The sequence below is a fragment of the Malaclemys terrapin genome, chromosome 15 (assembly GCF_027887155.1).
Source record: "Malaclemys terrapin pileata isolate rMalTer1 chromosome 15, rMalTer1.hap1, whole genome shotgun sequence".
In the NCBI taxonomy this organism is placed as follows: domain Eukaryota; kingdom Metazoa; phylum Chordata; order Testudines; family Emydidae; genus Malaclemys; species Malaclemys terrapin.
Window position 1 is genome coordinate 3,677,232 of NC_071519.1, and position 13,747 is coordinate 3,690,978.

At 64.1% G+C, this 13,747-nt stretch overlaps 1 protein-coding gene across 5 annotated transcripts in view; it reads left to right on the forward strand.

The window, feature by feature from the left end:
- The window catches only part of CNTROB (centrobin, centriole duplication and spindle assembly protein), a 35,628-nt gene extending 22,508 nt beyond the window's left edge, over positions 1–13,120 (forward strand). For 4 of the 5 annotated variants that reach the window (XM_054005317.1, XM_054005318.1, XM_054005315.1 and 1 more), the window contains exons 7-21: positions 507–623; positions 773–889; positions 973–1,071; positions 1,485–1,700; positions 2,228–2,374; positions 2,568–2,701; positions 2,830–2,955; positions 3,098–3,275; positions 3,513–3,849; positions 4,492–4,649; positions 4,781–4,862; positions 4,974–5,138; positions 5,503–5,638; positions 12,375–12,462; positions 12,726–13,120. In XM_054005317.1, the coding sequence (XP_053861292.1) occupies positions 507–623; positions 773–889; positions 973–1,071; positions 1,485–1,700; positions 2,228–2,374; positions 2,568–2,701; positions 2,830–2,955; positions 3,098–3,275; positions 3,513–3,849; positions 4,492–4,649; positions 4,781–4,862; positions 4,974–5,138; positions 5,503–5,638; positions 12,375–12,462; positions 12,726–12,854 (2,229 nt within the window). In that variant the 3' untranslated portion in view covers positions 12,855–13,120. The remainder of the gene's footprint in view (positions 1–506; positions 624–772; positions 890–972; positions 1,072–1,484; positions 1,701–2,227; positions 2,375–2,567; positions 2,702–2,829; positions 2,956–3,097; positions 3,276–3,512; positions 3,850–4,491; positions 4,650–4,780; positions 4,863–4,973; positions 5,139–5,502; positions 5,639–12,374; positions 12,463–12,725) is intronic. The other variant, XM_054005316.1, reaches the window with a different exon arrangement.
- Positions 13,121–13,747: the final 627 nt, after the last annotated feature.

Below are 13,747 nucleotides of genomic sequence, written 5' to 3' on the forward strand. Positions count from 1 at the left end.
GTGGGGTCGAGTGGTTAGACTGGGGGCGGGGCGGCGGCAGGCTGGGAGCCAGAACTCCTGGGTTCTCTCTCAGATCCCCCAGTGATGGGGGAGGTAGAATCTGATGGGGCGAAGAAGGTACCGTTTGTCACCCACTGCCCCTGGATACTGGGTGCATGCTCAGGGCAGGCCGCTGCGCCTGGGTAGAAGCCGAGGGGAGCCAGCTCCTGGGGCAGGGAATGGGGCCCCTGCTGGCCTCTCGGGAACAGCCCTGCCTTACCCTGCAAGCCCGTCCGGGGGTGGGGACGGGGGGGTGCTTTGTGGCCCTCACTACCCTGAAGTGCTGTCTATGGGGAGCGCTCAGCTGTGTTTGGGCGCGTGTCATGTGCCCCGTACTGCTAGCCGCTTGGGGGATTCCCCGGGCACTGGTGGGTTTGGTGCGGTGGGTCTCGCCTGAAGCTGTGGCATGGCCCGCAGGGAGCTGGGGGGTGCCCCCGCCCCGGTACTGACCCCTGCTTTCCTTGCAGCACTGTGAGCGGCACGTGCAGGGCCTGCAGAGCCGGGCCCTGGAGTTGCAGCAGCAGCTGGCCGCAGCCATCTCCGCTGACATGAAGAAGGACAGTATGATCGAGCAGCTGGACAAGGTGAGCAGGGGCTGTGGGTTGGGAGTGAGGGGCACTGGCAGGGCTGCGTGGGGGGCAGGGCTGGGCTAGTAGGGGGCTGCAGGTTGGGAGTGAGGGGCGCCGGCAGGGCCGTTCCCAATGACGCGCTCTTTTGCCCTCTCCTCTGGCAGACCCTGGCCAAAGTGGTGGAGGGCTGGAACCGGCAGGAGGCGGAGCGGACGGAGCTGCTGCGCGGGCTCCAGGCGGAGAAGGAGGCGGTGCAGCGGGCGCTGAGTGAGCAGCAGGAGGTGAGTGGCGGGCCAGCGGGGGGTGCTGGTGGCTGAGCTGCCCGCCTGGCGCAGCCCTGAGCCCTGATGTGTCTCCCCCGCAGACGGCGTCGCAGCTGGAGGTGCGGCTGGAGCAGGCGCTGGAGGCCCTGAGCCGGGAGCAGCAGGCGGCGAGCCAGCAGCGTGAGGAGGCAGCACTGCTGGTAAGAGTCCCCTGCCCGAGCTGGAGCCCCACGGCTAGGGGGTGCAGAAAGGGGCCCGTAGAGCCGAGCGCCGGAGCCCATGGGGACCGTGACTCCCAGCATGCCCTGCTCCTCCTAGAGCCAGGCGCCGGAGCCCTCGGGGATCACAGCTCCCAGCATGCCCTGCTCCTCCTAGAGCCAGGCGCCGGAGCCCTCGGGGATCACAGCTCCCAGCATGCCCTGCTCCTCCTAGAGCCAGGCGCCGGAGCCCTCGGGGATCACAGCTCCCAGCATGCCCTACTCCCCATAGGACCGAGCACCGGAGCCCATGGATACTGTAGCTCCCAGCATGCCTTGCTGCCCCTAGAACCGGGCCTGGTGCATGTTGGGCTGGGTGGCCCCTTTCACCCTTGTGTCCCATCCCTCCCCCGCAGCAGGAGGAGAAGGCGGGGCTGCTGCGGAGCCTGGAGGCGGAGCGCCAGCGCGGGGGGGGGCTGCAGGTGGAACGGGAGCATGGGCAGCGCCAGCTGGAGGCGCTGCGGGCCACACTGGAGGAACAGCAGGCGAGCTGGGCGCAGCGGGAGTGCCAGCTGGAGCAGCGTTGCCAGGCCCTGCAGGACGAGAGCGCCAGGCAGCTGGAGCGAGAGAAGGTGAGACCCCCCCCCCCCACTGCCCTAAACCAGGAGCAGCACCCTGTGCCCGCCTCCCCTCTGCCCCTGCCAGCAGGGCACCCTGCCACTCTGCCCACACCCCACCCCTGGTGCCCCTTCCCCTTTGCCTTCCCACTGGCCGGGGGACTCCCCTGATGCCCCTCAGCCGGCCCGGTTTGCCCTTGTCATGCCCCCTTTGCCCCTCTCCCTCTGTGCCCCGTGCCCTGGGTTCCCCTGTCTCCTAGATGCCCAGTTCTGTTGCCACAACACCCCGCTCTGTGCCCCCTGGCTCCTACATCCTGCCCCCACTGCCTTCTGTGCCCCAAACCCCACCTGTCTCCCCCACACTCCTGGGGTCCAGCTCTCTACCCCACCGCTCCCTCAGCCCCCTTGGGGGGAGTGGGGGCTAGTGGTTAGAGCAGGGGGTTGCTGGGAGCCAGGAGTCCTGGGTTCTGTCTCTGCTGGAACCGGGCAGTGCGGGGCAGTGGTTAGCCTGGGGGCTGCCCATCTGGCTGTCCCTTTGCCAGGCAGCCGTGCAGCGGGAGGCCCAGCGTGCCGCGGACGCCCAGCAGGTCCTGGCCTCAGTGCAGGCCGACGCCCAGCGCCTGGAGAGCGAGCTGGAGGCAGCGCGGAGTGAGCGGGACGGGCTGCAGATGGAGATCAGCCTGGTGAAGGTACCGGGGGCTTTTCCCCTCTAGGGGGCGCTGGCTCCCATCTGGCCCCAGGGCGGGGACTGGCTGGCTCAGGGGGGCAGAGAATGGGGCAGGGGCCTGTCCCCCTCTAGGGGGTGCCGGCTCCCCTCCAGCCCCAGGGTGGGGACTAGCTCGAGGGGGTCCCTGGCTGCCAGCAGAACCCCTGTGCCCCCAGGCGCGGTGCGAGGCCCAGAAGGCGAAGCTGGAGGCAGAGCTGAAGGTGGCGCTGGAGCAGCAGGTGACGGAGAGGCTGGCGCGGGTGCATGAGGACAGCCTGCGGCAGACGGGTGCCATGCGGGAGCAGCACAGGTACCCCCCAATTCCTTGCCCCACGGCCGCCCCCCCTCCCAGCCGCTTGGTCCCAGCTCCCTACGCGGGTGGGGCCGGAGGGGGGCCCCGTGCCCGCTGCTCAGCCTGGCCCTTCTATCCCCCCTCAGGAAGCAGCTGCTGGACCTCAGCGGGCACCATGAGCGGGAACTAGGCAGTCAGCTGGCGCAGTTCCGGGCTGAGCTGGCCGAGCGCGAGGAGCGGCAGCGGCGCCTGGTTGAGGACTATGAGCTGAGGTACCGAGCGGGCACCGGGGGGCTGGTTATCCAGGGACCCCTTGCCCGGCGCTGAGATGCAGCCACCTCTGGGGTGGGCGGCTGGTTATCCAGGCCATGGGGCACCCCCACAGTAGAGCGCCGACAACCCCCTTCTCTGCAGGCTGGCCAGGCAGGAGGAGTTGGCGCGAGAGCTGCAGGCCGGGAAGTGGCGGCTGGAGGCCCAGCGAGCGGACATGGTGGCCCGGCTCCAGGCCATGATGCAGTCGCATTGGAACGAGGCCCTGCGCGTGCTGACCGGAGATTCCTCCTCGCAGTCTCCCGCCAAGGGCCCCCGCCAGGTGAGTGCCAGGGAGAGAACCCAGGAGTCCTGGCTCCCAGTCCCCCCCTGCTCTAACCACCAGCCCCCACTCCACTCCCAGAGCCAGGGAGAGAACCCAGGAGTCCTGGCTCCCAGCCCGGCCCCCTCTCTAACCACCAGGCACCACTCCCCTACCAGAGCTAGGGAGAGAACCCAGGAGTCCTCTTCTTATTCCCTGTCGGTCTCCAAGCCCCCCCATCTCTTTGTCCCCCAACAGCCTTCCGTCTCCGACGCCACCTCCCGCTCCGAGCCGGAGCGCCTGGGCCAGCCCCCCAGCCTCGCCCCTCCCGGGAAGCCGGAGAGCTGGCAAGAGGACCCCTGCAGCGGTGCCGGGGACGGCGACGGGGGCGGCTGGGCCTTCGTCCAAGCGGTGCCCCTGCAGCCCGTCACCCAGCGCAGCTCCCTGCCGGTGGCGCGGGGCCCCGAGCGCTTCCTGCCCCTCGCGCCCAGCGGCTGCGTCTCCGTTGAGCTGGCCCAACTCCTGAACCAGAGCCTCCGGAGCCAGCGGGGCTTCCAGCCGCTGGAGCCGCAGCTCGACGACTCCGCCAGCCCAGGTACAGGGTTCGGGCGTGCCCCCATCCCACCGCTAGCTCCGGGAAACCCCCAGCTGCACCCCGGCCAAGCGGGGGCCTGGGAGCAGCTCCCCCTGGCCTCCCTCGCCTGGCTGAGATGCAGCTGGCTCTGCGGTGGAGCGCGGGGCTGTTGGGGTGGGGACCACCTGGCCAGCATGAGAGGTGTCCCCTGCTCCCTGCCCCACAGCACCCCCCTAGTGCCACCCTGGGGCCAACCCTGCCTGCCAGGGGAGAGCGCCACCTGCTGAGCCCCCTGCCCCATTCCAAGCCCCACAGCGCCCCCTAGCGCCGCCCTGGGGCCAGCCCTGCCTGCCAGGGGAGAGCACCCCCTACTGAGCCCCCCTGCCCCGTTCCCTGCCCCCCAGTGCTCCCTAGCACCACCCTGGGGCCAGCCCTGCCTGCCAGGGGAGAGCGCCACCTGCTGAGCCCCCGCCCCGCTCCCTGCCCCACAGCGCCCCCCTAGTGCCACCCTGGGGCCAGCCCTGCCTGCCAGGGGAGAGCGCCACCTGCTGAGCCCCCTGCCCCATTCCAAGCCCCCTAGCGCCGCCCTGGGGCATTGGGGCTGGCACCTGAGGTTGGGGGGAGCACTGGGTTGTGCTGTTCTGACCCCTTTTTCCCACCCAGGGCTGAGCTCGCACCCCCCTCACCTGGCGGAGCACCCCTACCCCGAGGACGAGGGGGGGCCCAGCGATGGTGAGACCCCCCCGAACAGCAGCCTGGAGAGCGGGGGGCAAGTGCCCCCCAGCCAGCTGCACCCAGAGCTGCAGTACTACATGGCGCTGGTAGGAGACTGGCAGTGGGGGGGTTCTGGCCAGGGAGGGTGGGGGTGCGTGTATGGCGGGGGTGTGTGTGTTAGGGACGGGGTACCCAGCTGCTCACTTCTTCCCTTCCCCCCCCCCCGTCTTTCTCTTAGCTGCTGGAGCAGATGCCGAGTGACCCCCCCAGGCAGGAGGGGCCGGGGGGTGAGGGTCAGGCCCAGCCCCACACCCACCCAGGTAAGGCGGCAGCATCGGTCCCGCCCCCCACGGGTCCCGCCCCCTGTCCCAGCAGCGTGGCATGGCCCAACCCCCATGTGACCCCCACCCCCCCGTCTCCTCTGCCTGCAGGCTTGGCCCGGGAGGACCCCCCCTCGCTGTGGGAGACGCTCCGGCCCCACGGCCCCCAGCGCGCCACCCCCACCGCTGCCGTGCAGAAGACTAAGGTGCCGCTCGCCAAAGCCAGCTACGGGCAGCGGAACCTAGATCCGCCGAGCCCCCCGCAGTGCCCAGCCGGTGAGCCCCCCCCGCCCCGCTCCTTGCCCCACAGCACCCCCTAGCACCGCCCTGGGGCCAGGCCAGCCCTGCCAGTGGAGAGCAACCCCTGCTGCTCCCACCCTGCTCCCTACCCCCCAGCGCCCCCCCAGTGCCACCCTGGGGCCAGCCCTGCCTGCCGGGGAAGAGCGCCCCCTGCTGAGCCCCTGCCCCGCTCCCTGCCCCACAGCACGTCTTAGCGCTGCCCTGGGGCCAGCCCTGCCTGCCGGGGGAGAGCGCCCCGTGCTGAGCCCCCGCCCCACTCCCTGCCCCTCAGCGCCTCCTAGTGCCACCCTGGGGCCAGCTGCCCCTCCCCCACCCTGGCTTACCCCATCTCTCTCGGCAGGCGGTGAGGGGGGCGTCCTGTCCCCCCGGCAGATGGCTGAGGTCTCCCGCCTGCTGCGGCTGTACCAGGCCAAAGGCCGGGTGGCGCCCTCCTCCGAGGAGCTGTTCACCTACCTGCGCTCCGGCGACAGCAGCGGGTAAGGCTGGTGCTGCGCCTGCCCCAGGGCCTCCGGGCTCCACCTCGCTCCTAGGGACCACCGGGGGGCGGAATGTACACCCCAAGGGCAGCCGGAGAGGACTGCACCTCCCAAAGTGCAGTGCTCTACCCGCCTTGCATGCTGGGAGGTGTAGTCCTCTAGCTGCTGCAGTTCCCCTCCCCATCGACACAAGGACGCGAAACTTAGTATATGGGTCCAGGGGTGGGGGGGATCCCCCATCTACCCCCCATCAGCTCGGTTTAGGGCTTGGTGGGGGGAGGGCTGGGAGCCAGGACTCCTGGGTTCTCTCCCTGGCTCTGGGAAGGGAGTGGGGTCCAGTGGTTATAGCGGGCGGGTGGGGCTGGAAGCCAGGACTCCTGGTTCTATTCCTGGCTCTCGGAGGGGAGTGAGGTGCAGTTGTTAGAGCAGTGGCGGGGCTGGGAGCCAGGACTCCTGGGTTCTTCTTCCAGTGCTTGCTCATATCGATTCCAATTAGGTGTGCGCGCGCTGCGTGCACGATCGTCGGAGAATTTTCTACCCTAGCAACACCGGCGGGTCGGCTGTGGAGCCCCCTAGAGTGGCGCCTTCATGGCGCTGGATATATACCCCAGCCGACCCAGCTCCCCCTCAGTTCCTTCTTACCGCCCCTGACGGTCGTTGGAACTGTGGAGCGCGGCATAGCTGTTCTCCACTCTCCCTAGCTTTACTTGTTAGTTCTTGTTGATAGTTGTAGTTATAGTTGTGATATAGTGTTAGATAGTTATTCATCTTCGTTTTAAATTGTTGTAAATAGTTGGCAGGGGTTAAGGGGGTTGTTCTCCCCCCCTTTTCCCCCCCAGCGCATAGCTGGGCTCATGCCCAAGGCTTCTGGCTTTAAGCCGTGCGCGTCCTGCGCCAAGCCTATGCCTACGAGTGATCCGCACGACTCGTGTCTGAAGTGTCTAGGAGAATCCCATCAGACAGATAAGTGCAAGATCTGTAAGGCCTTCAGACCGAAAACCAAAAAGGAGTGGGACTTTAGGCTTAGGCAGCTCCTCATGGAGGCGGCACTTAGCCCGGATCCTCCCTTGGCGCGCCCAGCCCCGGCACCGAGCACCTCGGTGTGCAGCACCCCTGCGGCGCTGACCGGTACTGCACCGCGGGCAGAATCATGTAAGGCCTCACGGCATCGGCCTCCTTCGGCACCGCGACCGCCACAGGGGCCTCGACCCCGTTCCCTGTCTCTGGAACACAAGAAATCCCGCAAGGCGCAGGAGATTGTTGTCCTGCAGACGCCGGCTCCCCCGGTGCCGGGGGTAGAGCCACGTCCTCCTTTAGAGCGCCAGAAACAAGTACCGACTACACCGTCGACTCCGGCACCGCGCCCGTTGAGTCCGGTGCAGACTGGCTCACCACCTCGGTTGGCGGTGGAGCCTTGTCTCCTGTCCGCTCCGGAGACCTTCGCAACGGTGAGAGACCTTATCGCTCTCATGGAGCCGGCGCCGTCTCAACCATCGGCACCGTCAGCTCCTCGCGCAGTGCAATCCAGAGGCAAGCCTGCACTGGTACGCTCGCTGTCTCTGGACGTGGACTCACGGCACCGCTCCAGGTCTTGGAGCAGGTCCCAACACCGCTCGCAGTCCCAGCGTCGACCATCACCTTGGCACCGGTCGTACTCGTGGCCGAGATCCTCTTCACGGCACTGGTCTACGTCTTGGTACCGTCAGGATCATCGGTACCGATCGGACTCAAGACATAGTTCTCGGCACCGGTACGAGCGCTGCTCCACTTCGAGGGGCCGCTCCCGGTACCACGTTTACTCACGGTCGTCGTCTTCTAGGTCCAGATCCGGATCTCGGCACCGACATGGCCACCGGCACCGATCCCGGTACCGCTCACCGGCACCGTGCAGGAATCGGTCGCCTACGGACCAGCACCAGTCGGCACCGTACTGCACCGAGCCAATTCCAGCTCGTTCGGCACCACCTTGGCCCTCGAGATCAGCATCTCGCTCCTCAGACGAGGCTTCGAGATCAGCGTACCCTACTCAGGGCCAGGCTGCTGTGGCTGACTTGGGCCACTGGCAGGAGGTGGCAGAGGATCCTGCGCAGGACCCTACGCATTGGTCTTTCTGGACCCCATGGGCATATCACCAGGCGCAAGGGGCTCCACCATCAGCCTCTCGCTTGGCACGCTCTGAGCCAAGAGTCCCGGAGGCCACCATCTCCCGTCCTTCCCCAGGGCGCATGGAGGCTCCCATGCCTACACTGCCTCAGGCCCTGGGTTCCAGGGGTAGGTGGTGCTCCATTTCAGGGACCCTTAGAACAGGACCCTCCGTTAGACCTCTTGCCCCCTGAGGCATCCTCCTCATCTTCCCCGGATGAGGTGGTGGCGGGTACAACAACCTCGGGTCCGCCCCCGATAGATCTTCGTGCCCACCAGGACCTATTACGTAGGGTGGCGCGTAATATGGACCTCCAGGCGGAGGAGATAGTAGAGGTGCAGGACCCGGTGGTGAGCATTCTCTCGGCTGATGCCCCATCCCGGGTGGCATTAACAATAATTCGGACGATTCAGGCTAATGCCACTACTATATGGCAAACCCCTGCCTCTATTCCACCCACAGCCAGAGGGGTAGAAAGGAAGTACTTCGTCCCTTCCAAGGACTATGAGTACTTATATACTCATCCCCCACCGTGTTCACTAGTGGTGTCCTCAGTAAGTGTAAGAGAGCGTCACGGCCAGCAGGCGGCAGCGCCCAAATCGAAGGGCGCTTATCGCTTCGATTGCTTCGGGCGTAAGGTGTGCTCGGCGGGAGGGCTGCAGCTCAGAGCCACAAATCAGCAGGCACTCTTGAGGCGCTACAGTTATAACTCATGGAACTCCATGGGGAAGTTCAAAGAGTTGGTTCCCCAGGACTCAAGGGAAGAGTTCGGGGCCTTAGTGGAGGACAGTAAGAAGGTGGCGAGGACCTCCTTACAAGCCTCATTGGACATTGCGGACTCGGCCGCCAGGACGCTGGCGTCAGGTATCACCATGCGGCGAGTTTCCTGGCTCCAGGTCTCGGGCTTGCCACCGGAACTGCAGCAGACCCTGCAGGATTTACCCTTCGAGGGCCAGGGGCTGTTCTCAGAGAAGACGGACTCTTGGCTGCAGAGCCTCAAGGACTCGAACGATCATGCGCTCCCTAGGGATGCATGTCCCAGAGCCCCAGCGCAGGCCCTTTAGGCCCCAGCCTCAAAGGTTCTCCCCTCCCCCGCCTCGTCCGAGACAGGACTTCGCCAGAAGGCGGGGATGAGGTGGTAGGCGAAGGTCGACCGGCCCTCAACCCAGTCAGAACCAGGGTCTGCCCAGACCACCTTCAGGTCCTAGGCAAAATTTTTGAAGGTGCGGTCGAGGACAGCGCCCCAGCCACTACCCAGGATCCATCTCCCTCCTTTCGGGATCGCCTCTCCCGTTTCCACCGTGCTTGGTCCCTCATAACATCAGACTGTTGGGTCCTTCGCATGGTGGAGAGGGGTTACGCTATCCAATTTTCTTCGTTCCCCCCCCTCCAACCCCTCCCTCCCCATCCCTCTTCAGGGACCCTTCTCACGAACATCTCCTTATATAGGAGGTTTCTGGCCTCCTATCTATGGCAGCCATAGAGGAGGTGCCACCAGAGTTAAGGGGCAGGGGGTTTTATTCCCGCTACTTCCTGATTCCCAAGTCAAAAGGGGGTCTGCGACCCATTTTAGACTTAGGCGAACTCAACAAATTCATAGTAAAGTTGAGGTTCCGCATGGTCTCCTTGGGGACCATTATCCCTTCCTTGGATCCTGGAGATTGGTTTGCCGCCCTCAACATGAAGGACGCATATTTTCACATTGCGATCTATCCCCCTCACAGGCGCTTCCTTCGATTTGTGGTAAACAAGGTGCACTACCAATTTGCAGTCCTTCCTTTCGGCTTGTCCACGGCTCCGAGAGTGTTCACAAAGTGTATGGCTGTTGTGGCAGCATACCTTCGTCGGCAAGGGATACAGGTGTTCCCGTATCTAGACGACTGGCTGGTGCGCGGCCGCACCAGGGAGCAAGTTCAAGCTCACGTCCACATAATAGTACAAACATTCCACGAGTTGGGCATTCTACTCAACAAAGAGAAGTCCACTCTAGAGCCAACCCAGAGGATAGAATTTATTGGGGCAGTCCTAGACTCTAGACTTGCCCAAGCTATTCTACCAGACAATCGCTTTCATACCGTTACAAGCATCATTTGAGGGCTCAGGGCTTTTCCGATTACCACAATAAGGACATGCCTTGCCCGATTGGGTCACGTGGCCTCTTGCACTTATGTAACCAGGCATGCCAGACTTCGACTTCGCCCACTGCAGGCCTGGGTATTGTCAGTGTACCGCCCTCATCAACACAGTCTAAACATGGTGGTCACGATCCCGACCTCGGTCCTGGTCTGTCTCGCTTGGTGGCTGGACCGCAAGGCGGTTTGCGCAGGAGTGCCATTCCACGCCCCTCAACCCTCCCTGCACCTGGTCACGGACGCCTCATCTCTAGGTTGGGGCGCTCACCTGGGAGAGCACCATACCCAGGGAATGTGGACCGCACCCCAACTAGCCCTGCACATCAATGTTCGAGAGCTGATGGCGGTGCGCCTGGCCTGTCAGGCATTTCTCAGTCTCCTACAGGGCCGTTGTGTGTTAGTCCTCACCGACAACACCACGACCATATTCTACATCAACAAGCAAGGAGGAGCCCGGTCATCGCTTCTATGCCAAGAGGCCATTCGCCTGTGGGAATTCTGCATTGCCCATTCAATACATCTCACGGCATCGTTCCTTCCTGGAGTCCAGAACACGCTAGCGGACCGTCTCAGCAGGTCTTTCCAGACGCACGAGTGGTCGATTCGCCCGGACATCATCTATTCCGTCTTCCAGAGGTGGGGATTTCCCCAGGTCGACCTGTTCGCATCTCGAGCCAACAGGAAGTGCCACGCGTTCTGCTCCCTGCAAGGGCGTTCTCTGGGCTCTCTGTCGGATGCGTTCCTTCTAATCTGGAAGGACCACCTGTTCTACGCTTTCCCTCCGTTTCCACTGGTCCACAGGGTACTGCTCAAGCTACGCAGAGACCAGGCACGGGTGATTCTAGTCGCTCCGGCTTGTCCAAGGCAGCACTGATACACCGCGCTTCTGGAGCTGTCGGTTCAAACACCGATCACGCTTCCCCTGTGCCCAGATCTGATTTCTCAGGACCACGGCCAACTATGTCACCCCGACCTACAATCGCTCCACCTCACAGCGTGGATGCTCCATGGCTGAATTGGACAGAGCGGCAGTGCTCGCACTCTGTCCAACAGATTCTGCTGGGATGTAGAAAGCCCTCTACACGGTCCACTTACTTAGCCAAGTGGAAGCGTTTCTCCTGTTGGTGTGAGCAGCGAGCCATGCCCCCCTTGCAGGCGTCTATTCCTCTTATACTTGAATATCTCCTATCCCTAAAACAGCAGGGCTTGGCGTTATCTTCGGTCAGGGTTCACCTGGCCGCTATCTCGGCGTTCCACCCAGGAGAACACGCTTCCTCGGTCTTCTCTAACCCGATGGTCGTCAGATTCCTCAAGGGCTTAGACCGTCTATACCCACAGCAACGCCAGCCCGTTCCAACGTGGGATCTCAACCTGGTTCTCTCAAAGCTCACAGGGCCTCCGTTCGAGCCATTGGCTACCTGCTCACTCCTGTACTTATCTTGGAAGACAGTCTTCCTTGTAGCCATCACTTCAGCAAGACGTGTTTCTGAACTCAGGGCGTTCACGTCTGAGCCTCCGTACACTGTGTTCCATAAGGACAAGGTGCAGCTTCGCCCCCACCCTGCCTTTCTTCCCAAGGTGGTTTCCGCTTTTCATATGAACCAGGATATATTTCTCCCGGTCTTCCATCCTAAGCCACACGCTACTCGTCAAGACCAGCATATGCATTCCTTGGATGTACGCAGAGCCCTGGCTTTCTATATTGACCGTACAAAGCCGTTTAGGAAGACGACACAACTCTTCGTTGCAGTGGCCGACTGGATGAAAGGCTCACCGGTCTCCTCACAGTGCCTGTCCTCTTGGATCACGTCCTGCATTCGTGCTTGCTACGACCTGGCCGGTGTCCCGACGCCACGCCTCACCGCTCACTCCACGAGGGCCCAGGCCTCCTCGACTGCTTCCTGGCTCAAGTCCCGATCCAGGACGTTTGTAGAGCTGCAATTTGGTCGTCAGTCCACACATTTGCTGCTCACTATGCGCTGGTACAGCAATCCAGAGACGATGCTGCATTCGGATCAGCAGTTTTGCACTCAGCGATGTCTCACTCTGACCCCACCGCCTAGGTAAGGCTTGGGAGTCACCTAATTGGAATGGATATGAGCAAGCACTCGAAGAAGAAAAGACAGTTACTCACCTTTGTAACTGTTGTTCTTCGAGATGTGTTGCTCATATCCATTCCAAACCCGCCCCCCTTCCCCTCTGTCGGAGTAGCCGGCAAGAAGGAACTGAGGGGGCGCTGGGTCGGCTGGGGTATATATCCAGCGCCTTGAAGGTGCCACTCCAGGGGGCTCCACAGCCGACCCACCGGGTTTTGCTAGGGTAGAAAATTCTCCGACGATCGTGCACGTGGCGCGCGCACACCTAATTGGAATGGATATGAGCAACACATCTTGAAGAACAACAGTTACAAAGGTGAGTAACCATCTTTTCTCTTGGCTCATTCCTATCTGCTGCTCCCCAGGCCCGACGTGAAGGGCGACGGGGGCCACGTGAAGCCGGCTGCCCGCAGGAACCTCGACCCCAGGCTGCCCGAGGCCGGCAGGAGAGAGGTGAATCTGCTGGGGGGGGGGGGGGGAATGGGCGCTGTCGGTGTTTGGGCACCGTGCGGGGCTCTGGGGCTGGGCTCTGTGGGTGCTGGATGCTGTGGGGGGCTGTGAGGCTGGGCTCTGTGGGTGACAGGCTCTGGGGATTGCTATGGGGCAGGGCGCTGAGGGAGAGGGCTGCTTTGCATCCTGAGCGGTCGCACCCTTCCCCCAGGGCCTGGGGCTCTGTTCCCGACCGCTCACCCTCCTCCCCCCCCCCTCTCCCACAGGTGGGTCCCCCCCGGCGCCCGGCTGGCGCCCGGCCCGGCCCTGAGAAGACCCACGGCGCTGCCAAGGGCGGGCGGAAGGCAGCCCAGCTCGGTGCCCGCACCGGCAAGGGGGGCGGCGTGTGGAGATGAAGCGGGTTCCCCGTGGGGCGTCCTGATGCCATCACACCCTGCACCCCCTGGGCACAGACCCCCCCACCCCTCGGTCCCAGGGGTCTCCCCACTGCCTGAGGGGCCCTGTTCTCAGCCCCAGTTCGCATGTTGTGTTGGTGCCAGGGTGGCACATGGGGCTGGGCGGTTCCCCATTTGCACCGTGTTGCGTTGCTCTAAGTTATTGCCCCCCTGTTGGGGCGTTGTTGGTTATTTTTCTAAATAAAGAAGAGTTGGGTTTTGCAGCAGATCCGGTGCCGTGATTGGGGGGCCCAGCTCGCCAGCCCGCCAGCCCTTTGCTCCCATGCCCTCCTCCGGGAAGGGCAGGAACGCTGGGCATCGTCCAATGGTAGCAGACCCATGGGCCCATCCTCCCAGGTATCCCGCTTCCTGCCTGCTGCCCGGCTCAGCCCCACGGGCCCATCTACCCTCGCGTCCCGCTTTCTGCCTGGCTTGGCCCCACGGGCCCATGTCCCCCGGTGCCCTGCCTCCTGCTTGCCGTCTGGCTTGGCCCCACGAGCCCATCTACCCCGGCATCCCGCCTCCTCCCTGCCCAGAGTAGCAGAGCCTGTGCAGTGATTGGCAGAGCTGGGTTTGTCAGGGGGAGGGCTTCCCCCCTGTGCCCAGCCCCTCCTCCAGGCTGGGCACTGCCATCTGCTGCCCCCCCCCGGCAGTGCATCAGGCCACCGTGATTAGCTCTAATCTGCTTTTGTGCGAACGTGGCTTACACAACCCTGCGGTGCCCGCCCCACGCGGGTGCCTTGGGGCTGGCTTTCTCCCCGCCATCCCGTGCTGTGTTCCTTTCTCCCGTATGACCCCCCTCAATCGGTGCCCGGTGCTCGCTCGACGAGCCCCTCGGCGCGACGTGCCCGTCT